General features: G+C 40.4%; 1 protein-coding gene across 1 annotated transcript in view; it reads left to right on the top strand.

Moving 5' to 3' along the window:
* LOC130918656 (zinc finger protein 585A-like) overlaps positions 1-26,882 on the top strand; it is an 84,823-nt gene that overhangs the window by 40,012 nt on the left and 17,929 nt on the right. Inside the window, exons 5-6 of the mRNA XM_057840551.1 lie at positions 3,833-4,573; positions 26,407-26,598. Of these exons, the coding sequence (XP_057696534.1) occupies positions 3,833-4,573; positions 26,407-26,598 (933 nt within the window). The remainder of the gene's footprint in view (positions 1-3,832; positions 4,574-26,406; positions 26,599-26,882) is intronic.

The following is a 26,882-nucleotide window of genomic DNA, read 5'->3' on the forward strand; positions in this document are numbered from 1 at the left end:
CTGATTTTATAAGCTTAAGCACCCATGAGCATTGTGTAATTATTGACATCAACAATGGCGGGCTACTAGTTTATTTTTTGATTGAAAATTTTACAAATTTTATTACAACGAAAACATTAAGAGGGGTTTTAATATAAAATTTCTATAACTTGTGCTAACATTTATCTTTTAAGAACTACAAGTCTTTCTATCCATGGATCGTTTTAACAGAATGTTAATAATTTTAATGCTATCTTGTTGATTTATTGTTACAATAAACAAATACAGTACTTATGTACCGTATGTTGAATGTACATATCCATCTTGTGCCTTATCTTTCCATCCCAACAATAATTTACAGAAAAATATGGCATATTTTATAGATGGTTTGAATTGCGATCAATTACGATTAATTTTTAAGCTCTAATTAACTCGATTGAAAATTTTAATCATTTGACAGCCCTATTCAAAACGTATTTTATTATGTACAATAAAAATCTAATTAAAATGTAAATTTGTTGTTCATTAAAAAAAAAAATACAGTGCAGGCCAAAAGTATTGGCACCCCTACAATTCTGTGAGATAATTAGGGCTGCAGCTGTCGAATATTTTAGTAGTCGATTAATCGAAGGACTAGTTAGTTCGAATTATCGAGTAATCGGATAAGGAACATGAAAAATTGATATACCTGAGCTGAGCCAAAAAATGTTTTTTTTTTTTTTTAAATGAGCATCCAATTACAACAACAACAAAAAATGCTAATTTACATAGAAAAAGTCCGCTAGCTGAAATGCTATAAAATGCCAAAGTTTTTTTTTTTACAATGCTCTTAAGAAATGGTTCAGACATATTCCCACAAAAAATGGCTAAATATACCTGAAAAACTAAATTACGAATGCATTAAGAACTTTAGCTCAAACAAAAACCTAGCTTACGTTGGTCATAACAGGGAGCAGTTGGATTCAGCTTTGTGGAAAAGAGGCAGACCAGAGGGCAGTGTATCCACCCTAGTCAATAAAACTAAATGCAAACACTTTCAAAATAAACCAATACAAAGCCACTTTAATTAAACGAATACTCGATAGAAATTTTATATTAAAACCCCTCTTAATGTTTTCGTTTTAATAAAATTTGTAAAATTTTCAATCAAAAAATAAACTACTAGCCCGCCATTGTTGATGTCAATAATTACACAATGCTCATGCGTGCTTAAGCCCATAAAATCAGTCGCACCCAAGCGCCAGCAGAGGGCGACGAACTCAAAAAAACACAGGTAACAAGTTGGCATTTGAAGGAATTTAGTCCTCCCAGCCCAAACCGCACGGGGAGGCCGGCAACAGAACGGAAATGTGCTCCGCCGCTCGACGCCCCCGAAGAGCCAGGCCAGGAGGAAGCTAAACTCCGCGCGTTCCTGTGTTAACCCTTTGCACACTGACTCCATGTTTCAAAAGCTCGAAGAACACCCGAAAACAGGTTGACAATTTATTCGTCGACAATGGTAAAAAACAAGGCAAAAACAGACGACGGAGGGACAATTCTGGATCCAAAACAAGGCTACATGTTTCCGAGCAGAAGAAATCTGTCTTATCTCAGTGTCCAGTCTTTTTGAAGTCTTTGCTGACGCGGGTCTTGTGAAGGCATTTCTGGGCGTTGCTTTTGGGCCGCCCCCGCTTTGGCCGGTTTTGGGCGGCTTAGGTTCGTGCGCGGATTGGGACGCCCGCTATCAACTTTGCTACCCAGGGTGGTTGTACTTGTTTTAGGACAAAGCGCTTTGTCCTTGGAGTTTGCTGGGAGAGCTGATTACACGAGTTGGTGCGTCAATCTTGTGATAAGACGGCATTGTGTATCTCTTCTATTTCTTCTCATTAAACTATGGTGTGCTGTTTATTTTATATTAGTAGTGTAGTCCTACCGTAAATATGAAAATGATACTATTTCCTGATTAATTATATTACGTGTGTTAGACTAATGCAAACAGTTAGATGGTGCCTACGAAAACCTGTACCATATGTATGTGTTAGACTATATATGTGTTAGACTAATGCAGACAATTATATGGTGTGTGCGATGACGATATCGTTTCTCCTTCACATTGCACTGTGATATCCTTTTAATCTGTGTGAGCAGGGCATGTGCGTTAATTGCATCAAATATTTTAACGTGATTAATTTAAAAAATTAATTACCGCCCGTTAACGTGATAATTTTGACAACCCTAAAAATTAGTATAACTTGTACTAACATTTATCTTTTAAGAACTACAAGTCTTTCTTCTGGATATCTTTAACAGAAAGAATGTTAATAATGTTAATGCCATCTTGTGGATTTATTGTTAGAATAAACAAATACAGTACAGTGGTACCTCTACATACGATCACTTCGACACACGAACTTTTCGACATCCGACGTAAAATTTGACTCGCCATTTGTTTCTACATCCGACGACATGCTCGAAATACGACGACAATGGCAGCACCGCAGACGAATGCACGGCGGATTTTCTTGTGTGACAAAGCAACACTGGTTTCAGAAAAGGTTGGTACAGGTGGTGAAACAAGGAAAAAGATGACGCTTACCTTCTAAATGAAGATGCAAATGACAGAAAAATATGAGCGTAGGGTGGGCATCCGTGAAATGGCTCAACAATACATCTCCACGGTCCTCCTCCGACCATCGTTCGCCAGTCTTTATAAGTTAAGCTGACAATTCTAATTGTGGTAACATCTCCAGAGAAATCGCCAACTTCGCCACGTTTTTATCATTTATTTCACAACTTATTCAAAACAAAAACACCTTCTGTCTGCCGCAACTGACGGTGCTCTCAAGAAAACATTCAAAGTGAAAGTGAAACTCAAGCTCACCGGTCTGTCTCTGGCAGTCAGCCCCGCGGTGCGTTCAGGGTCAGCAAAAAACGTCCGCCACATTAGAACCCGATTCGTTACATTAATACAGGAATTATTATTATTATTATTATTCCGATTTTGATTTATAATTTATTTGTTTTGCTATGTGTAATTGCCATTTGTAATAGTACCAGCAGTATTTTGTAAGGATTTAGTGAAGGTTTTTGGGCTGTGGAACGAATTAATGGAATTATAATGTATTCCTATGGGAAAATCCTGCTCGACATACGACCATTTCGACTTACAAACAAGGTCCTGGAACGGATTAACTTCGTATGTAGAGGTACCACTGTACGTTGAATGTATACATCCGTCTAATGTCTTATCTTTCCATTCCAACAATAATTTACGGAAAAATATGGCATATTTTAGAGATGCTTTGAATTGCGATTCATTACGATTAATTAATTTTTAAGCTGTGATTAACTCGATTAAAAATTTTAATTGTTTGACAGCCCTAGTTAAATGATAATACTTTTTTTTCCCCCCATGATCTTTTCTGTTTTTTCATTGCAAGCAAAATGAATTAAGATATCACTACCAAAGTATTTGTAATTGCAATTATTTTCTCGGAGAAACTGAGTATTATCTGACAGAATTGCAGGGGTGCCAATATTATTGGCCAGCAGCTACTTGAACGGGCTCAATAGACATGGGCAGTTTGAAGGGGCACGCTAAAAAAACGGAAATGACAAAAAAAACTGTGCATCAGGACTTGCGGTATGAACCTAGCCATGGAGACTCGTAATATGCATAAGGCCCTGTTTTGGTTTTAGGCCAATATCGGCTTTGGATTTGAAAATATTTTACATTTTTGAAAATAGGCGCCCTACAGATCGGCCCCGCGCCTAGTTTCCCGTCAACCGATAGTGAAATCTGTGTCCTAGCATGTTAGCACTTTCTTTTTCAAATATAACTTTCATATTTTACCTCATCTTCTTGCTTTCCTAGCGCCCACTCACGCAAAGATGACCACCCCGGACGACCCCGAACCCACCCCCGTTAACGAAGATTACAAAAATGGCATGCTGGTCGACACCCAGAGCTGCTTTAGCAGATTGGCCGACGTCACCTCGCACTTGTCGGCCAAACACCACAAAAAAGGCAAAAAAGTGTTTACTTGCTCCGAATGCGGCAAAGTTTTTGCCGACTGCCGTATTCTCAAACGCCACGTGAAGTACCACACCGGTGAGAAACCCTTCTCCTGCGCGGCGTGCGCGAAAACCTTCAGCCGACGCTCCTACTTCCTCTACCACATGCAGTGCTGCCACCCCCAAGTAAAACACTACCACTGCTCCCTATGCAAGCAAACCTTCCACCAACGTCAAAACTTGACCTCGCACTTGAAGAGCCACATCGGCAAGAAACCCTTCTCCTGCCCCATATGCGGCAGGACCTTTCCCTGCAAAAGAGACGTAGAAAGACACATCGGCTCCCACGCCGAAGACAAGCCTTTCGTCTGCACCATTTGCAAAAAGCGCTTCAGCACCAAAGCTAGCGTGGTGTTACACATGCGACTCCACACAGGCGAGAAGCCCTTTTCCTGTGCCGTATGCGACAAGGCGTTCCCAAGCAAGCCTCAACTGAAGCACCATGCCCGCACGCACATCGGGGACAAGCCCTTCCCGTGTTCCGAGTGCAACCAGCGTGTAGTGGACCGACATACACGCGGACACTGGTGTTTCAACTTAGGTAAAAATTCCATTTAATAAAGTCACAAAACAACAGTTTAACACAAACCTTGGGCCCAACATAAAAGAGGCCAACATAACAAAAAGTCTTCAACCAAAAACCGACCTGACCTCTAGACACATCTGTGTGGCTGTTTAAATCAGGGCGGACTCCACTAACGACCACCTGAAGGAGGTATGACAAATTAACCAAACATTTCCAACTTACTAAACAACAACAGATAGAAAATATACATATATTCAAACAATAATTAACTAATGTGCATTTAAACAAACAGTGTAAACTTTACTCCAAACAATCAAAATTAAATCAACTTAAATAACCCCCTTCAGTATGGTAGGTGCCAGATCTTACACAGCTGTGGTCATTAACTCAAATTGGCAAATAAAATCTAATAGGCATTCAGACATATTAACTAAAGTGTGCACCCATTAGAAAATACATGTCCCAAAAAAATATCACATAAATAATTAACTAAATCTTGAAACACTAAATTGTGGTGGTAGTGGAAATGGTGTTTCAACTCAGGTTAACATTCAATTTAACCCTCATGCTACACTGTCTACATTTTTTGTAAATTTTCGAATTTCTCACCTTTAAATCAAAGAAAAAGCATATTTAAAAAAACACCAGAGAGCTGCCATTTCCAGGGGGTGTCTAAAATGTCCTGAATTTCAAAATGCCACCTGCTGAGCTTTCTAAGGCATTGCAGCAATGAGATTTTACTTTTGATACTGAAACATAGCATTTTTACATTTTTTGTAGCATAGACACCCATTATAATTCCAATTTTTGAATGCATTGTAAACCTAATGTGCAAAAATGCATTTCCCGCGATTACCACATCAATTGCTTTATTTACGCTTGTTCAGACGTATGCATGCCAAATTTTTGGGTTGAGAGCATTTACACCCCTTCACCGTTAGGTAACGCCAGAGGCTCGCAAATGATTTTGCCTTTTTGCAGCCAGCTCCAAAATTTTGCATCTGTGTTCAACAATTCCGGTCGGGACTTTAGTAGGGCGTGGTGGGGACCTCCAGAAATGACTGGCCGAGTTCTTTTTCAAAAAATAAAGTGTTTGTTTGAATTTTATACGTCTACGCAATACGCATGCGTGTGAGCGTCTTTAGTTCAAACGGATGTTCTGCATAGAGATTGGCTCAGATTTCGAAAGTTACGTTTTGAGTTGCGTTTTTGAATCTCAACTATGATTGGTCCGCCTCGTGTTTGAATTTATTAGCCCGCGATTGGTCAAGCTCCGATTGATAGAAAGAGGAGGTCCTCCTCTTATTACACGGCGTCATCCTAGGGAGCGTCAGGATGACGGGAGTCATAATAGTCGGGTCGGATCCATCGGACAGCGCCGATCATACTTATGGAACTCGGAAAACAAAAAAGCGATATGGCATCCAACCAACGAAGTGGCTGGACATTACGTCCCTGCGTGAATCCCCACGTTGTATGCAGTATGATGCTAGATGAGCAGTCGGGAGACGGCGTTTGCGTTATTTGTAAACCAGGAGATCGTCGCGAAAATAGTCGCATTGACCAACATCCAAGGGCTCCGGGATCGCTCAAGAACTGGTCTCCCCTCACGCCTCAAGAGCTGCGGGCGTATATCGGGCTGCTTATCCTAGCTGGAATGTACCGCTCCAGGCATGAAGCGACGAGCAGCTTGTGGTGCGTCAAGACCGGGCGTTCGACGTTCCCCGACGCAATGGCTCATCGGGGGTTCATGGAGATCAACCGAATGCTCCGGTTCGATGATAAGCTGCTTAGACCACAGCGGTACTATGCAAGCAAACTGTCGCCGATTTAAGATTTGTGGATCAGCTGGATTTTCCGGCTGCATGAAATGTATAACGTGGGACGTAACGCGTCCGTGGACGAACACCTAATTGCCTTTAGAGGACGCTGCTGCTTCAAACAATATATGCCGTCAAAGCCCGCAAAGTATGGCATGAAGATTTGGGCCCTTTGTGACGCTCGAACCTCCTACGCATCAAAGCTGGAGGTCTACACCGGCAATCCTCCAGGGGACACGCGTCAACACAACGTGGGATTGCTTGTGGTGCTGGGACTCACTGACTGATTGCTTTATATAAATTCTTCATAGCTGTTGTGACTTTCCTTTTCAAGGTTATAGTGTATGGATAGCTCTGACTCCAGTGAACATTTTGAGTGGTTGAAAGTAAAAAAAATATTCATAAATGACTTCGTTATCACACCTCAAAACATTTACAATTATTGTAAAAATTGCGTGTTTACACAAAAATGGCCATCGCAAAAAATAGGCATGCATAAAAAAAAAAAAAATATTATTATAACTCATTGACCTTTTCAAGGCTCTAATTGTGTGATATGAAATGTTCCAATTCATGTTTTATATATATATATATATATATATATATATATATATATATATTCATTCATTCATTCATTTTCCATGCTGCTTTTCCTCACGAGGGTCGCGGAGGTGCTGGAGCCTATCCCAGCCAACTACGGGCAGTAGGCAGGGGACACCCTGAACTGGTTGCCAGCCAATCGCAGGGCACAAGGAGACATACAACCATTCACGCACACACTCATACCTACGGACAATTTAGAGTGTTCAATCAGCCTACCATGCATGTTTTTGGGATGTGGGAGGAAACCGGAGTTCCCGGAGGAAACCCACGCAGCCACGGGGAGAACATGCAAACTCCACACAGGAAGGCCGAAGCCCGGGATTGAACCCTTGATCTCAGAACTGTGAGGCAGATGTGCTAACCACTAAGCCACCGTGTATATATATATATATGTATGTATGTATGTATGCATGTATGTATGCATGTATGTATGTATGCATGTATGTATGCATGCATGTATGTATGTATGTATGCATGCATGTATGCATGCATGCATGTATGTATGCATGTATGTATGCATGTATGTATGCATGTATGTATGCATGTATGTATGCATGTATGTATGCATGTATGTATGCATGTATGTATGCATGTATGTATGCATGTATGCATGCATGCATGTATGTATGCATGTATGCATGCATTGTATGCATGCATGCATGCATGCATGCATTGTATGCATGCATGCATTGTATGTATGCATGCATGCATTGTATGCATTGTATGTATGCATGCATGCATGCATGCATTGTATGCATTGTATGTATGCATGCATGCATTGTATGCATTGTATGTATGCATGCATGCATTGTATGCATTGTATGCATTGTATGTATGCATGTATGCATGCATGCATGCATTGTATGCATGCATGCATGCATGCATTGTATGTATGCATGCATGCATTGCCAAAAATGGGCATGGATAAAAAAAAAATCTGTTGTTATAACTCTTTAACCTTTTCAAGGCTCTAATTGTGTGATATGAAATTTTCCAATTCATGTTTTATATATATATATGTATGCAGCATAGTTTGTTTTGGTTACAGCACAGTACTGCTTTTGTTGTCCATAGAGGGCAAAAAATACAAATAAAAAAATAAAAACTATATATGTATGGATAGCTCTGATGCCACTGAAGCATTTTGAGGGGTTGAATGTAAAAAAATATTCAGAAATGACTTAGTTATCGCACCTCAAAACATTTACAAATATTGTAAACAATTGTATGTTTAAGGGTATTATACACAAAAACGGCCATTGCCAAAAATAGGCATGGATAAAAAAAATTCTGTTATTATAACTCTTTGACCTTTTCAAGGCTCTAATAGTGTGATATGAAATTTTCCAATTCAGTTTTGTTTTATACATATATATCCAACATAGTTAGTTTTGGTCGTAGCACAGTACTCCTTTAATTGTCAATAGAGGGCAAAAAATACAAATAAAAAAATAAAAACTATATATGTATGGATAGCTCTGAAGCCACTGAATCATTTTGAGGGGTTGAATGTAAAAAAATATTCAGAAATGACTTGGTTATCGCACCTCAAAACATTTACAATTATTGTAAACAATTGTATGTTTAGGGGTATTATACACAAAAACGGCCATTGCCAAATATGGGCATGGGTAAAAAAAAATCTGTTGTTATAACTCACTGACCTTTTCAAGGCTCTAATTGTGTGATATGAAATTTTCCAATTCAATTTTGTTTTGTACATATATATCCAACATAGTTAATTTTGGTCGTAGCGCAGTGCTGCATTTATTGTCAATAGAGGGCAAAAAAGTACAAATTAAAAATAAAAACTATATGTGAATAGATAGCTCTGATGCCACTGAACATTTTGAGTGGTTGAAAGTAAAAAAATATTCAGAAATGACTTAGTTATCACACTTAAAATACGTCTACATTTTTTGTAAAAATTGTATGATGCGTTATATATTTTTTATGATCACACAAGGGTTAATAAAGTCACAAAAAAATCCAATATAACAGAATATTTTGGGCCCAACATAACGGAGGCCAACATAACAAAATGCTTCAACCAAACTGACCTGCAGACCCATCACAGGGGCTGCTTAAATAAGGACAGACCAATAACGACCACCAGATGCCAGACCATGAACAGCTGTGGTCGTAACCTCTAATCAGAAGAAAAAATCAGATCCCATAAGCATTCAAACAAACTTTCACCAAAGTGTACATGTTCAAAGAATATCACCTAAATAACAGTCCTGTAACACTAAATGGAGGTGGTAGCCACCACACACTCCCCCTCCTCAGAAAGTTCGCTTGCACCGCGGGAGAGATAGTCAGCAGTACTGTTCTGCTTGGCTGGAATGTACTGCACCTCGAACTTGTAGGGCTGCATGGCCAGATACCAGCGGGTTATGCGGTTGTTGGTGTCCTTCATCCTCTCCAGCCATTTGAGTGCTCGGTGGTCGTTATTGGTCTGTCCTTATTTAAGCAGCCCCTGTGATGGGTCTGCAGGTCAGTTTGGTTGAAGCATTTTGTTATGTTGGCCTCCGTTATGTTGGGCCCAAAATATTCTGTTACATTGGATTTTTTTGTGACTTTATTAAATTGAATGTTAACCTGAGTTGAAACACCAGTGTCCAACTAGAGGATCCCACCACTGCCACCAAATGTAGTGGCCCTGAAGGAAAACCTGCTGACGCACATGGAAGAACACGAAGCCGAGGGCCCGTTCCCCTGCGTGACCTGCCCGGCCACCTTCAAAAAGAGGAAGGAACTGAAGGCGCACATTCGCACGCACGCCGGCGAGAAAATGTACCCCTGTCCGGTGTGCGCGAAAAGGTTCACCAACAAGTACTACGTGACGGCGCACATGAGAGAGCACACCGGGGAGAAACCTTACACCTGCCAGTTCTCCAACAGGGGCTTCACTCGAAAAGGCGACATGATGAAACACAGAATGACGCACACTGGAGAGAAACCGTTCGATTGCGACGTGTGCCATCAAAAGTTCAGGCGCAGGTTTCTCCTCACGAGACACAAGTGTCCCGGCGGAAACAACGAGAAATTGAATGAGAGTGGACATTTGTGAGGCGGGAGTTGAAAGGGGAAGTTTCGAATGTGGAAGTTTGTTCACAACTCATTGTTCAGAGGCAGCCAATTAGTTGACATTTGGTTCATAACAAACTTGAATAAATTACAGTATGTCCAAAGATGGCTTTTAATAGTAACCTTCTTTATTAGTTATTACGGTCCCAGGCTTCAACTGGGACCGTGTGCTTTTCAGCATGCGCATCTTTCGTGGCACGCCAGACCCACTGAGAGTGTTTGTTGCCAAAAAGCTCAATCTTGGTCTCATCTGACCAAAGCACACGGTCCCAGGCTTCAATTGGGACACGGTCACAGGCTTCAACTGGGACTGTCAGATGAGACCTAGATTGAGCTTTTTGGCAACAAACACTCTCAGTGGGTCTGGCGTGCCAAGAAAGATGCACATGCTGAAAATTCAGCACCTCATACCCACTTTGAAGTATGGGGGTGGGTCAGTAATGCTTTGGGGCTGTTTCGCTTCCAAAGCCCCTGGGAACCTTGTTAGGGTGCATGGCATCATGAATGCTTTGAAATACCAGGACATTTTAAATCAAAATCTGTTGCCCTCTGCCCGAACGCTGAAGATGGGTCATCACTGGGTCTTTCAGCAAGACAATGACCCTAAACATATGGCCAAATCTACACAGAAATGGTTCACCAGACAAGACACACTGTAGGAACTATCTGCAGTTCCTAGACCTTTTGGGGAGACGATGATGTCATTCTACGTGTTTGCACATGTAGGAACTAGGGACCAGGAATTTGAGTTCCTAAAAGCATTTTAGTTCCAATTTTGAGGTAGAGACTTTTAGTGGGGCCGTAGGAACTCGATGACATAGGTCAGAACTCCTCAAATAGTAGGGTGGCTCAGAGCGATGCCAGGGGTGGCGCATGTGACCCGGAGAACATACTTTTTTGCTGTACTAGAATAAGGTGTAATTGTACAAACACTCAGCGGGTGGCAGTGGCGCTCTCATTTTTCAGAGTGTGCGCAGTATATTTGAATCAAACCGGAGCACACAGCAAAGTGCACTGGAGATATGAAGAGCTAAGTGGAGGAAATATGACGAAGCGTATGTAGCGTTTGGCTTTGACTTGTAATACAGTGGGAGCGAGGGAAAGACCAGCCTGTTTACTGTGTCTAAAAATGTTTGCAGCGGACAGCAGGAAGCTAAATCAGGTAAGACGTCACTTAAAGACATTAGACACTAAACACATTGATAAACCGCTTGATTTCTTTTTTTTTTTATTTTAGCGAAAACGTGCTGAATATTGTCAACAATCGTCCCGCTTTGTCAGTGTTACATTAGTAAACCAGCGAGCACCGTTACAGTGCCTTGCAAAAGTATTCGGCCCCCTTGAATCTTGCAACCTTTCGCCACATTTCAGGCTTCAAACATAAAGATATGAAATTTAATTTTTTTGTCAAGAATCAACAACAAGTGGGACACAATCGTGAAGTGGAACAACATTTATTGGATAATTTAAACTTTTTTAACAAATAAAAAACTGAAAAGTGGGGCGTCCAATATTATTCGGCCCCTTTACTTTCAGTGCAGCAAACTCACTCCAGAAGTTCAGTGAGGATCTCTGAATGATCCAGTGTTGTCCTAAATGACTGTTGATGATAAATAGAATCCACCTGTGTGTAATCAAGTCTCCGTATAAATGCACCTGCTCTGTGATAGTCTCAGGGTTCTGTTTAAAGTGCAGAGAGCATTATGAATACCAAGGAACACGCCAGGCAGGTCCGAGATACTGTTGTGGAGAAGTTTAAAGCCGGATTTGGATACAAAAAGATTTCCCAAGCTTTAAACATCTCAAGGAGCACTGTGCAAGCCATCATATTGAAATGGAAGGAAAATCAAACCACTGCAAAATCTACCAAGACCCGGCCGTCCTTCCAAACTTTCTTCTCAAACAAGGAGAAAACTGATCAGAGATGCAGCCAAGAGGCCCATGATCACTCTGGATGAACTGCAGAGATCTACAGCTGAGGTGGGAGAGTCTGTCCATAGGACAACAATCAGTCGTACACTGCACAAATCTGGCCTTTATGGAAGAGTGGCAAGAAGAAAGCCATTTCTCAAAGATATCCATAAAAAGTCTCATTTAAAGTTTGCCACAAGCCACCTGGGAGACACACCAAACATGTGGAAGAAGGTTCTCTGGTCAGATGAAACCAAAATTGAACTTTTTGGCCACAATGCAAAACGATATGTTTGGCGTAAAAGCAACACAGCTCATCACCCTGAACACACCATCCCCACTGTCAAACATGGTGGTGGCAGTATCATGGTTTGGGCCTGCTTTTCTTCAGCAGGGACAGGGAAGATGGTTAAAATTGACGGGAAGATGGATGCAGCCAAATACAGGAACATTCTGGAAGACAACCTGTTGGTATCTGCACAAGACCTGAGACTGGGACGGAGATTTATCTTCCAACAGGACAATGATCCAAAACATAAAGCCAAATCTACAATGGAATGGTTCAAAATAAACGTGTCCAGGTGTTAGAATGGCCAAGTCAAAGTCCAGACCTGAATCTAATCGAGAATCTGTGGAAAGAGCTGAAGACTGCTGTTCACAAACACTCTCCATCCAACCTCACTGAGCTCGAGCTGTTTTGCAAGGAAGAATGGGCAAGAATGTCAGTCTCTCGATGTGCAAAACTGATAGAAACATACCCCAAGCGACTTGCAGCTTTAATTGGAGCAAAAGGTGGCGCTACAAAGTATTAACGCAAGGGGGCCGAATAATATTGCAGGCCCCACTTTTCAGTTTTTTATTTGTTAAAAAAGTTTCAAGTAATTTTGTTCCACTTCACGATTGTGTCCCACTTGTTGTTGATTCTTGACAAAAAATTAAAATTTTATATCTTTATTTGAAGCCTGAAATGTGGCGAAAGGTTGCATGGTTCAAGGGGGCCGAATACTTTTGCAAGGCACTGTAGCATCATATAAAGTGGCATACCAAGTTGCTCAGTGGAAAATAACCCCAAACCATAGTAAAGGAAGTGATGCTGCCTGCGGCAAAAATAAAAACACCCTCTGTCCAATGACAAGGCATGTGCTGGTATGACATTCTGACGTTATGATAACCTCAAGCCAAAATATCACTGTAAAATGTGTTACTTTGAGATATCTGGGTTAAAGAAAATAATTGAGAAGCACTGACGTTTGGTAATTCCCCCAAATCAGCAGCTATGCCCCTTTCACATTTGCGCGTCTCAAGGAGCCGCCATATTTAAATGAAAGAAAATACTACAATGCACTAAATCTGTGTGCACTTCCAGTCTTGTCGTTAGATGCTGGATTTGCTCACCAATGGAAACCCTTCAAACATGCAAGAATTGCCGGTGTGTCCTCGACGGTCTCCATTTTGTTGTTTTCCGTTCAGTTTAGTTTTTACCATTTTTTTTTTTTTTTTTTTTGCCAGAGGTGTTTGTGGCGAGTAAGTAATGCGTCACTGGCGCAGACTACATTGTCACAGCAGTTCGTATTAGGTACAGTACACATTTGCAAACACGACTGCTAGGCGAAGGATAGTTCCTATAACCACTGGAGAGGCCTATCGTTATAGGAATTAAGTACTCAGGTTCCTACAGTCCAAAAGCGGCTAAAATCAAGCTCCTCCCATGGCCATCTCAGTCCCCAGACCATGTTTTGTTGGCAAAAGGGGGTTGTACAAAGTATTAACACCAGGGGTTCTAATAACTGTGACACACATTATTTGATGTCAAATAATTATTTCTGTATGTGGGATTTTTTACCCACTGAATAAATGCACTTGTATTGAAGGTTGGATTTTTCTTTTTTTTCCATTAAGCACCCATATTATTTGAATTTAAAAAAATTATTAGAAGCTAAAAACACATCTTAACCAGGGGTGCCAATAATTATGGAGGGCACTGTATGTTACTAGGATTCTTCACTTTTAGTACTGTTAGACATAACAATTTACAGTAATTTTCGGAATATAAGGCACACCTGACTATAAGCCGCCACCCACCAGATTTGACAGGAAAACGGCATTTCTTCATCAATAAGTCGCTCTGGACTATAAGCCGCAGCTGTCCTCACTGTATCATTGAATACTTACGCCAAAAGATATTAACCTGGAACACTTTATTTGACAGCGGTATCATACGACTGTCATAAGGCCAAATGAACCACCAGCTTTGAGGCAATTGGCTGCAAAGCTTCATTGCATCAAGAAGCTTCATTTGGTCATCAGTTCTCCCTCGGGGGAGACTGTCAACCTCTGCAGCCACATGCTGTAAACTGTTTTTGTCCAACATGCCTGCTAGCATGCATTGCAGTGCCACATACAGTGTATCACAAAAGTGAGTACACCCCTCGCATTTCTGCAGATATTTAAGTACCGTATTGGCCCGAATATAAGACGGCCCTGATTATGAGACGACCCCCCTCTTTTTCAAGACTCAAGTTTGAAAAAAGACTTTTTAAACACCAAATTAATTTTTATACAGAAAGTAAGTACATCAGAAACAAATTATTATAACAATTTATTTGAGAGAAAAATGTTATTTTGCCTCATTCAAATCTTAATATCTGAACATTTAAATATGTAAATTGCAATCACATTCGTAAATGAATGTGGATTCCGGTTTTTGAAATGTAAATAAACCAATCTATTGTAATAAAACAAAATTGCAATAACTGCGTTAAAGGGGATGTTTCGGCAAAGGGGGTGTGAGACATCAATAGAACCGTTATGCGCCAAGATAACAAATATTGATAAAGTTAACAAAAAAATCAATCACATTAATGAGCAATTATCGAAAATAGATCGAAAATGACGAACACTACCGAAAGTGTTCCGGAAACAGCCGAATGGGGCGGCGACGTCACGACAAGTGATTGAAAGTCGAGGCGGAGCTAGGTGCCATTGTTTTTTAACGACGAGAGAGTAGCGTTGGGGTTTGTTTGACCAAAACATCACAACAATGGTTCAAAACTGCTGTGCTATGTGGTGTACAAATAGTTGTTTATCGGAATATAGTATCCATGAGTTCCTGAACGCGAAAAAAAAAGCTGGACTACACAGAAAATGGGTAAAGTTCGTCCGTGCAAAGAGGGCTAATTTTCTAGACACAGCCTCCGGCACGCTTTTCTGTGGTGCGCATTTTCCAACAGGGAATGGGACGTACTACGTCATTGTTTGGACCCGCCTCCATGCTGGCAATATAATTCACTTCCGGGCCGGCAGAGTCAATGCGGATTGTAACGTGTGATAGTGCTAAGCTAACTCTTTCGGTGTTTTAGAAAGAAAATATGGGTGCTTTATTGTTGCGTTACCGGGTGCAACAGCGTCTCCTACGACAAAAAAAGGGGTGAGGAAAAATGGACTCACTTTTCACCGTTTTCCTGCATGGAGGACCAAATATCAGATCACGAAGGTACGACGGATGGCTGGATTGCAGCGGTTCGTCGGAAAAGCATTTCTTATGATCATATTTCTGCTGGAATGAGAGTGTGTTCCTGTCATCTCTACTCTTGTAAGTTGAACGATTTATCCACTTTTGGTTTCAATACGTTTTTGTTTTTTTACACCGTTGTGTAAATCTGCCTCGGTAGCAATGCTCGCCTACTACGACTCCCCTACCTGTTGTGTTCCTAGGTAAACCTGCTGACAACACATCCCGATTGGTCACCATCTCTCTTCTTGGATCATTTGACAAAGAAAATTTGTTCAATGGAGTGGTTCCATTTGTCCTGTGTCGGACTCAAACAAGCCCCTGCAGCAGACGCCATCTGGGTCTGCCCTTCTCGTCGATGAACTGCGGGCTTTTAACTTGTGAAAATGCAAGAACTTTAATGCACATATTTATTCTGCCTGGCTATTTAACTATGGCCAGTGACGTATTATTATTATTATTATTTTTTTTTTAAACCACTTTGACAAAGACACGTTTCATTGTAATGTTGAATTTATATATTCTATTATTATTTTTAAATTATAATATTCTTATTTGCACTTATGTAGACTTTAGACTGTCAATTCAAATAGTGTTGGAAAAGTTGCAATACCTAAAATAGAAATGCAAGAACTGTAAAGTACATATTTATACACCTTTATTTACCTAAGGCCACTGGATGTTTTTTAACTGCTTTGAAAAATACAGGTTTTGTTGTGATCTTGTATTTATATAGTATATAGCTTTTTATAATGTATTATGTATTATAATATTTGCTGCCCCCTGCCAGAGTGTGGGCCATTTTGTACTAAAATGATTTTAAACTGTCAGTTCAAATACTGTGTTGGAGACTAGTACTTGCAATACTTAAAATGGAAATGCAAGAACTTTAAAGCACATATTTATCCTGTCTGGCAATTTACCCAAGGCCAGTAAATAGTGTTTTAAACTGCTTTGACAAAGACACGTTTATTGTGATCTTGTATTTGTGTATTACTTATAATTATATAATATTTGCTGCCACCGTCAGAGGGTGGGCCTTGTTTGCACTAATTTAAAGATTTTAAACTGTCAATTCAAATATCGTATTGGAGAAATTGCATTACTTGAAATAAATCTATTGCAACTTATCAGTCCCAGTTCTTGTCTACAACACTGTCCAAAAATTGTCAATGCATATTCCAAATAGAATAACAAAATTAAGTCACCTGACTTTGTAATTATTACACCTGTTTATTATGAAGACCTGAAGTAAACAACAAGCAGTTACAGTTTGTCAAGAAGTTGTTCAAGTCATGTTTTGGTATTCATATTTTATTGACTTTTCATAACACTTGGGATCGTGTTTGTAAGAGCAGAGCAAACTGAAGTTTCAGCGTGCACTCTTCGCCTTTCCAACCTCTCAACGCTCCGATGTGGTGCGCTTGACCTCAGAATAACCCAAGAAGAGATATGGTGACCAATCGGGATGTGTTGTCAGCATTTCATATGCAGGTTTTCCTAGTAACACAACAGGTAGGTGATGAGGAGGAGTAGGTTAGCATTGCTACCGAGGCAGATTTACACAACAGTAAAGAAAAAAACAAAAACAAAAAACGTATTGAAACCAAAACGGATAAATCGTTCAACTTACAAGAGTAGAGATGAGGGGAATACACTCTCATTCCAGCAGAAATATGATCATAAGAAATGCTTTTCCGACGAACCGCTGCAATCCAGCCATCCGTCGTACCTTCGTGATCTGATATTTGGTCCTCCATGCAGGAAAACGGTGAAAAGTGAGTCCATTTTTCCTAACCCCTTTTTTTGTCGTAGGAGACGCTGTTGCACCCGGTAACGCAACAATAAGCACCCATATTTTCTTTCTAAAACACCGAAAGAGTTAGCTTAGCACTACCACACGTTACAATCCGCATTGACTCTGCCGGCCCGGAAGTGAATTATATTGCCAGCATGGAGGCGGGTCCAAACAATGACGTAGTACGTCCCATTCCCTACTGAAAGCTTCTCGAACTATGGACAAGAGAAATCGGGTTTTGCTAAAAGATTGCTGCTCAAAGGAGATGCGGTGCCGACCATAGATGCACAGCCACCTAAATGTCCCGAGATATCAAGAGAGAGACGATGACTGCTAAAGGAGGCTAAAGCTACGCAAAGAAGGGAGCAGCCAAGCTTGAAATGGCCAGAGTGAGTACTCTTTTATAATTAATAAAAAAAAATGTCACGCCTTTGGATACAGGACTCGACACATGTATAAATGATCGTTCGTAAAATATATAGAACAAATCCTCTGATCCCGTTCATATTTGTGTCTGTTGGCAGAGCGAAAAGCTATGATAGCGCAATAAATTATAATTATTCTATGCATTCCTTTATTTTGCAGTCACGGTGTATCAGCTTCACAAAAAGAAATGCTAAACAAATCATTGGTGTTTCCCACACGATCTGCTGCCGATGTTTCATCAGTGTCATTGCTCCCCTCAATGACCGTTTCATTACGCTGCATTGGCGTTCGTTTGGGCTCAAATTGGTCACCTATAACACCGATTAAAGCTTTGCAACTCTCCTCGTCACCATTAGATGAACATTCGTTACGTCCTTCTACGTCGGATTCGTCGCTGAAACTAGAAACGAAATTGTCTGCCATCATCGCCGCCATTCAGTATTAAAGCACTGAGCCTTTTTCTTGTTGAAGAAACAGCCCTCACTGCCAACTCTGAATTCTCTTTTATTGACAACGAGCGGTGTTTCTTCATGAGGGAACCTGGAATATGTGCAGGACGAACACAATGCATCAGCATAAACAGCTCAAAACACCCCCAATTCTCCCCACACTAGAAGGAATTATATTGATGCAGACAGGCGCTGCCCCCCTAGTGGCCGGTGGCACTCTCTTCACTTGACGTGACGTCACGCACACAATCTGCCAGATCTCGGGCGCCGGTCGTTTTAGCTTGACAATCGAGCCAAATTTCTCTCATTTTCTTGTGTGTAATTACACGAAGTGGCATGATATGAATACAAAAGGCATGCGTTTATGGATAAATGATGGAATATCAAAATTTTCCCAGGGCGCTACATCCCCTTTAACCATCAAAGTGAAGTCTAACTGTAACTAGTCTTGAAACAAATCTGAATAAGGAAAAACATTGCAATAAAATAATGCAAACTGGTTAAATGAGAGTAGCTGAGATCTGTCATGACAGAACATCGCTTCAATGATATCTGGCGACATCTAGCGTCGTGAATGGGTATAATGTCGACCTCAAATATAAGACGACCCCCACTTTTTCAGTGCAAAAAACATTGTCTTTTATTCGGGCCAATACGTTATATATTTTCATGGGACAACACTGACAAAATGACCCTTTGACACAATGAAAAGTAGTCTGTCTGCAGTTTATCTAATAGAGTTCATTTATTTTCCCTCAAAATATACCCATTAATATCTAAACCAATGGCAACAAAAGTGAGTACACCTCTTAGAAACTACATCCCTAAATGTCCAAATTGAGTACTGCTTGTCAAACAGTTTGCTGAAGACATGTCAACAAAGCACATGGATTACTGGAACCATGTTCTATGGTCTGATGAGACGGGCGGACTTTCTTGTGTACCGTCTTCTGAAGAGGCTTCCTCCTGGGGTGACTCTTCATGTGCCCAATGTTATGTCAAATTTTCCGAGCAATCAAAAATTGCAACTTTGAGTTAAAAATAGCCGCAAATACAGCGATTACAAAGTAAACACTACAAACTTTCTTTAAATAAAGCACTACTTACGTTTGATCATGGATGGGCATGTAAAAAGCTCTCTTCATACACATTAGCTGCACAACAACTGCAGCCGCTGTCCTATGACTCGCTGTTTATGTCGTCGCCGTGTAGTAAAGCATTATTTTGCCATATTCGTGTTGACCATTTGGCAGTGACACGCTCCTCCGACGCCGGCCGGTTTGTACGGTGGTCATTGTCCAACTGCTTACCCGGCGAGCTCTCCTGTCCGTAGTAGCAGGGGAACGAGCTGTAAATTGCTCTCCGCCGGGCGGGTTGCCGATCGGCAAAGACAATCGACAACCCAGTCGCCATGTGAAATTGGAGTTAGTGGAGAAAGTGATTTTCTGCTTCGAAGACTTTGGAACATCACTCGGTTCGGGTTAGCATGTCGGCTAGCCGCCACGCCTCTTGGTTTGTTTACATTCTCCGAAGCCGGGGAAGGGAAATTACATGAGCCCGATTTAGGTGTCATAAAATATCATTCGTGAGGTGCGACAGTAAAGGTGAAGTCGACAGTTTTGACCGTTATGGAGTAATTTTGCCATGTCGTCCTGAATAAATGCATTTTTATTATTTCATATTCCATTTAGCACAAGACTGTTATTTGTCATGACCATGCCATTTATTTAGCTATTGGGGAAAAATACTTGAATAAAAACAATATCCTGTAAAAATATTGGAGTAGAGAGACTGAAACAATGACATTTTGCGGCTTTCTTCGTCGCGTTTTCCCCGTTCTGAATAATTCCCCCTCAACTGGCTGCACACTAAATCAGATGAAATCGTGACTCTGCTGACATCATCCACCTGTTGGGGACGCTAGAGCCCTATAATGGTAGGCGTGGCTAACCGGCAGATTAAAAGACTAATTTCTCGTCATCTGCGCTTTGCTAAATTGTTGTATATAGTTGAATCGTCTCAAAATATGATTCTGATATAATAATGCTATTAAGACTTTTTTTTTCTCCAGTCATACGCACTTTAAAGTTGCTGCAGCTTGTAGTTGGATGTCAGGATCGAGCTGACGTCTTCCGCGAGGCGAGCCACAGTCTCCAATCCTTGGCCGCCCCCGGTAGACCGAACGTAGTCTCGATATACATATGTCCATCAACGTACAGTAAGTTTTGTTGTGAGGCACATCAACTTGTCTTCTCTTGCCTAACGGCATTTTCCGCCTGTAAACGAACAAAAAACTTACACTTGCATTTATGCGTTGACATAATTGTGCCATCCTACCGAGGTCGAGACTTAAACAGTGCGGGGACTGATCTTTTGCAATTGCTGCCTCAAGGTTGTGGAATAGCCTACCCTTTGAAATCCGCACCATTTCCAATCTTGGCCTGGAAGGAGATGGAACCTTTTCTCGTGCGCACCGTATAACTGTTTGCATTATTCTAACACATTTGCTATAATAAAGCATTTAACCATAGTTTAAGGAAACAAGCACACTACACTCCATTCCGTTTGACACAGTGAAGCAGACTGGCTTATCAGCCCTCGCCTAATAAGCAAACGAAAATATGCCATCATCTCTTCGGTGGGGCCAAGACGCCCCGGCCTACTAAAGCAACACTTGAGAACAAGAAGAACTAAGTTTGATAGCTCGGCGCCTCTCAGACGTCAAGGCAGGCCCAACCTCCCACCTCAGTTGCCTCATTAACCATGACCCAGCAACGGTGACACACGAACTTGACCGCCCAAATCTGCAAAAGAAGAGCCAAACACACCACTCCTCCTGCCCACGGCCCGCCCCGCGAGAACCTTCAAAAGGACTGAGTGTTTAACTAATCGTTGTCATTTTTTCTCGGGAACGTTTTGTTGACTTGTGATATGGTGACCTTGGATCCTCGCCTGGGTCCGTCTGTGCTGTATGATTGCAGTTCTGATTCCTTCAGCCATTTTAAATTTCGGTTAAAGACACACTTTTTTAGACTCGCTTTTTCCCCTGACTAGAGTAGCCTGGTTTTATTTCTTAAGGGTTTCAATGTTTTCAGATTTTATCTGTTTTAATTTTTATTTGCTGTTTTGACTTTAATTGTGATGCATTGTTTTTGTTTTTCTTAATGTCACAGTATAGCACTTTCCTGCCTTTTATTTATCATGACATGAACCATGTTTGTCTTTGTTGCGAAGCACTCTGAGGGCCTCTCAGATTTTTGTAAAGGGCTATAGAAATAAATTTGATTTGAGTAATATTATTTTGAAGTAACTGTACTCTTACTTGAGTAAACATTTTGGCTACTTACTCACCCACCTATGGTTGTCGACACGGATTTTCGGCTATTTTGGATGCAGAGGATATTTACTTGCAGTTACACCAACTCGCCACTGAATTGACCTTAGTAGAGTACGGCAGCAGAGTGCACTCTAGAGTACCATGAGAAACCATTACATTAAAGAGAACGGTCCATTTCAGTAGCTGTCCACTGTATTGACAACTATGCACCAGAGGGTTTATATACATTTTTGATAAAGCTTTCCGTTAAACACGTTAATACCGGCGGTAACTCAAACTTTGGCCCTTTCTGCACTCTGTAGTTTGGAATTCAAGACAAAGCACGGCGCGCTCCCATGGTGCCTGTGTGTAGGCGTAGACTCTCAAGGGAAGCTAACGGGATTTTGACGCAGTGAAAAAAAAATGTGTAAAGTCGGAATGCTCCGCAAGCTGGTCCAACAGCGACTAAACGTGGCCATCCAGGACATTTTTCAACTATTTGAAGAGACTTTAGCCGAGTACCAAGAGGAACTGGGTCGAACAAAAGAGGAGAATGCGCGACAACGCGAGCTACTGGAAGCTTTTCTACAACCTCAAGTTCAGCTACACGCAATAGGTATGCATTACTTTTCCTCCACCACAACCAGCAACTGAATTTCTTTTGACCAAGTATTAGTCGGAAACTACTTCGACTGTTCAAATGGCGGACGGAAACAACGAATAAACGGGAAAGCAAGCTATTTTCGTACGTCATCTAACGTTAGCTGGTACTTTAGCATACCCCAGAGCTAGCCACCCTGTAGTTCTCGTTTCTTTCTTTATTTTTTTATCGTAGCGACCAGAGCCATGTAGAAAGAGAGTTGTAACACTCGAACAGGGGCCGTTTACTCGTTGACGCTCCAAAAATAGGACAAATTTCGTGTTTGCAATGACATGTTTCCGTTGTTCCAACAGATCAGGATGCCCATCATGAGGCTACATCTCACAACGGCGCATGCGCAGTAGGAAATTGCACATGATTTTAAAAAAAAAAACTTTATATTTGCACATGATCTTAGCGAGATGATTTTACCGATGTTTTCACGTGACATTTCATTGGATATGTTTTTTATTGACTAATGTTTATACCCAGGGGTGAAAGTGGCTGGAATTTCTTGCCGGAAGTCCCCGACGTGAAGGTCGCCACGGAGCCAGAAATGGATTTTTCTTTCATTATTATTATTATTATTATTTATTTATTTTTTAGGGGGGGGGGCAAACTTCTTAAACTACTGAAATGCATAGAAAACTGTTTTAGCGGGGGGGGGGGGGGGGGTCAAATTTAAACTACTGAAATGCATAGAAAACTTTTTTAGCACAGTTATTTCTATAACACATACAAAAACTGATTTTCGTTCAAAATTGTATTTTTTCAATGATTTGCAAAATAAAATGTAACAAAAACAGCAATAACCCCAACCTCTATCTCCTAGTTTTTATTTTCCCTCATTTCCTCATACTAAATGCTAAATCTAAATTTGAACTACTTAAGACCATAGGACGTATATTAAAATTGAAGTTAATGTAAACATTTACTTTTTTTTTAAATAATAAAGATATAAGTAACATACATTCAGAAAAATAACTTCAAATTACTTGTAGTATGCAGCGTGAAATGAAATATACTAGTATTTGAATATTGCGCAAACATGGACTTTTTTAAATCAGAAGGAAATGGATAAGTAGCCTAACATAAATGAACAAATATAAGTCTAAAGTTCACATTGACAGCTAAGATGCTCTGAACCTCCCCATCAGAGCAAATAAAACAAAATATAAATAAGCCTCCTCAACTCTTTCATTGCTCTTAAAGATTTGATCCATTTTATGTTGCATTGCTCTTTTTTTCAGTGGCGCCTCCAGAAAATTTTCATAGGGGTGGCCAGATGGGGCCACTTAAAATCTTGGGGTGGCCAAAACTAAAAGCCATCATTTCAGGTTTTCGTTATATTATTGCAGTAAAAAGGTCAGGGGAAAACTATCAGAAAGACTTAAGGACACGGCTACTGATATACTTTGGTGTATTGTGTAATATTTGATGTTAATAATGATTTAATGTGCATAGTCCATAACTGTCCAATCAACATTTTGAGTTCCACAACAATTCTGTTTTATTGTGTTATGTATATATTAGGCATCAGGTGTACATTTAACTAGGGCTGTCAAACGATTAAAATTTTTAATCGAGTTAATCACAGCTTAAAAAGTAATTAATCGTAAATAATCGCAATTCAAAGCATCTCTAAAATATGCCATATTTTTCTGTAAATTATTGTTGGGATGGAAAGATAAGACAAGACGAATATATACATTTATCATACTGTACATAAGTACTGTATTTGTTTATTATAACAATAAATCCACAAGATGGCATTAACTTTATTAACATTCTTTCTGTGAAAGGGATCCACGGATAGAAAGACTTGTAATTCTCAAAGGATAAATGTGCGTTTGTATATTGTGACTAAATATTGCCATTTAGTGTATTTGTTGAGCTTTCAGTAAATGATACTGTAGCGACCTAACTGTTCTGCCCAAATGCATGATGGGAAGTCGTGCAACCATGACTGTGTGTGGTGGCTGCAAATGCTACATTTTCTCTGCGTTTGGTACATCACAGGGTGTAAAGAAAAAGATCAACTCCTGTCATTCTTCCCCAAAATATTTACAGTTGCTGTGGGAGAGATGACAAAGCTTTTGCCAATTAAAAGCACGGCCCCAATGAATGCTTGTATCTACTCCACTCTGCCTCTTATCTCTGTATATGAGTAAAACGGCGCCATTATAGGCTGTGTGCGGCAATGCGTGAATAAGTTGTACCGCGAATGCGTTAATTGTAGAGCTGGGAATCTTTGGGCACCTAACGATTTGATTACGATTACGATTCAGAGGCTCCGATTCGATTATAAAACGATTATTGATGCACCCCCCCCCTCCTTTAAAAAAAAACAAAAAAAAAACTTTTAAATTAAATGTTTTGTACATTAGTTCCAAAATTGTTAAAAAATCCTCTCAGGCTAAACCAAACTTCTATTTCAGTATCAAGTTAACATATAGCAGTAAACAAATATACAAAAATAACAGTAAATAAAAAACTCCAGTCCCCATTCTGTAACAGCAGCTTTAAACTACATTCAATTAATTTAATGTTGTGATTCAACTGTTAAAGTTGTTAAAATTGCTCCCGTTATTCCGTATTTTCCCTTTTGTCTACTTTCGACATGTGAAAGTTTTAAAACTATTTTAAAGATCGATTCAAGTCAATATTTTACCGATTTAGGAGTATTTTAGATAAAATGTTAATTAGGTTTGCTTGGAAGGTTCGCTACAACAGCCTTGCAGGGAAGTGTACTGCTTTAAGATGGTGGCTGTTAGTAAACGGCCGCCATCTTAAAGCAGTACACTTTTTAGCTTTTTGTAGATGTGCTGCTCACGCTACCGAATCAATGGTGCATCTAGTCCTATATAAATGATATCTACCATTACATTATGTGGATGACGTACTTTGTAGCAGCTTTTCGGCAGCAGTCAGGTACGTTGTTGTGTTTTTTTATCTCGTGGCATGAGTTGAGCTAGAGCCGTGAGTTGAGCATTGGCATTAACCGAGGGGCCGGGTAATGAGAAGCATGTTGTTTAGCTACTCTCGCTGCGTTCTTCCTAGTTGTGCCCCAAAGACCGCGCGGCGCGCTGAGTGTGTTGTACTTCCGCTTTACTTGGCATATTTCAATAATCGGAATTTGGATGTTTGTGAATCGTTCTCGAATCTTCCACGGCCGAATCGCGAATAATCTAAGAATCGGAAATTTTGCACACCTTTAGTTAATTGTGATAAAATTTTTCACGTGATTAATTTTTAAAAATTAATTAGCGCCCGTTAACTTGATAAATTTGACAGCCCTACATTTGACAAAAAAAAAAAAAAAAAATGCATTCATTTGGGAAGAAATGCATAACTGATGCAACAACAATCTAACGATATACTGGCAAGCGGGGTGGCCAACCAATTTATAGGGGTCACCCCATGGTGGCGCCACTGCTTTTTTGTCAGATCAACCTTTTTTTTTTTTTTTTTTTGCTGTTCCAGAAAACATGCACATTTGAACCAATCAGAGCTAACTATCTCTGCTGATCACATGTCAGTATGTCAGCCAATTGAACGGATAAATGAGTCCAGGAGTTTTGCTTTGCTGTGTGCATTCGCACATTGACGTGACTCATCATCGTCAGACTCTGATAACTGCAGCTGCTGGGGAAACCTCCATGCTGTCCGTGGAATAAAATAAATAATAAATATTGGTGGAAACGGATTACGCTACACAAGCACTTTATTATGCTTGTTGTTAACACTTGTGTATGTAAATCTGATGTTGTTAGATTGTTTTCTTCTTGGAGATGAAATACATGTGTGGCAGCCCAGCATTTTTTTTTTTTACACAGCATTTTGACAGTTGACGTCATATTTTCGGAATCAAAGCCCAGTGTACCGGAACAGCATTCCGGCCCTGAATCTTATACCGGAACTGCATTCTGGTCCTGAATCTTATACCGGAACTGCGTTCCTGACCGTTCTGGCCCGCTTTCACCCCTGTTTATACCTCAAAGGAGCTATGCGTTTTATGTTTTTGAACTGTTTCGGATGTAAATTCTTCTGTCAGCTTCCGCTGTGGGTTCTGAGTTCCTACATTGATGTATTCACGTTTACAGTATTATTCATTGTATAAATTTAAAGGAACACTACGTAACTTTTCCACCTTTTGGGAATCTTTCTACAACAGCAGTAAAAAATGACAAACAGAACCTGCTAAAAAGTGTCACAAATATGCCAAAAATGAGTTTGATCAAATCCCTCAATCTAATCATTTTCCATCTTTCTTGTTTGTTGCAGACAACCAGCAGGTATCGGTGGACACCCAAAATCCTGTGGGTAGCCCAACGGAACACATCCACATTAAAGAGGAAACATGGAGCGGTCGAGACGAGGAATCCGACTGCGCCACCTTTACGCAAGTGGCGGGCAAATCCACAACACAACAAAGAACCGCTCAAGAACCTTCTGTCAAAACCTCCGAGGAATTCGGTAAAACATTTGGCTGTCTGAAAATCCACATTATCCAAATCAGGGATGTCACGATACCAGAAATGTAATTAATTGAAATTCCACGATTTTCGATACCATTTCGATAAAATTAAACAATAAATCCCATGTACTTAAACGTACACCTCTTTATTAGAAGTATACAACAATACTGATTTAAATCATATTTTTTTATTACTTTAATTTTCGGACTATAAGGCGCACCTTACTATAAGCCGGCACCCACCAAATTTGGCGCGAAAACGGCATTGGTTCATAGAGAAACC

This window comes from Corythoichthys intestinalis, chromosome 7 (assembly GCF_030265065.1).
Source record: "Corythoichthys intestinalis isolate RoL2023-P3 chromosome 7, ASM3026506v1, whole genome shotgun sequence".
Lineage (NCBI taxonomy): Eukaryota > Metazoa > Chordata > Actinopteri > Syngnathiformes > Syngnathidae > Corythoichthys > Corythoichthys intestinalis.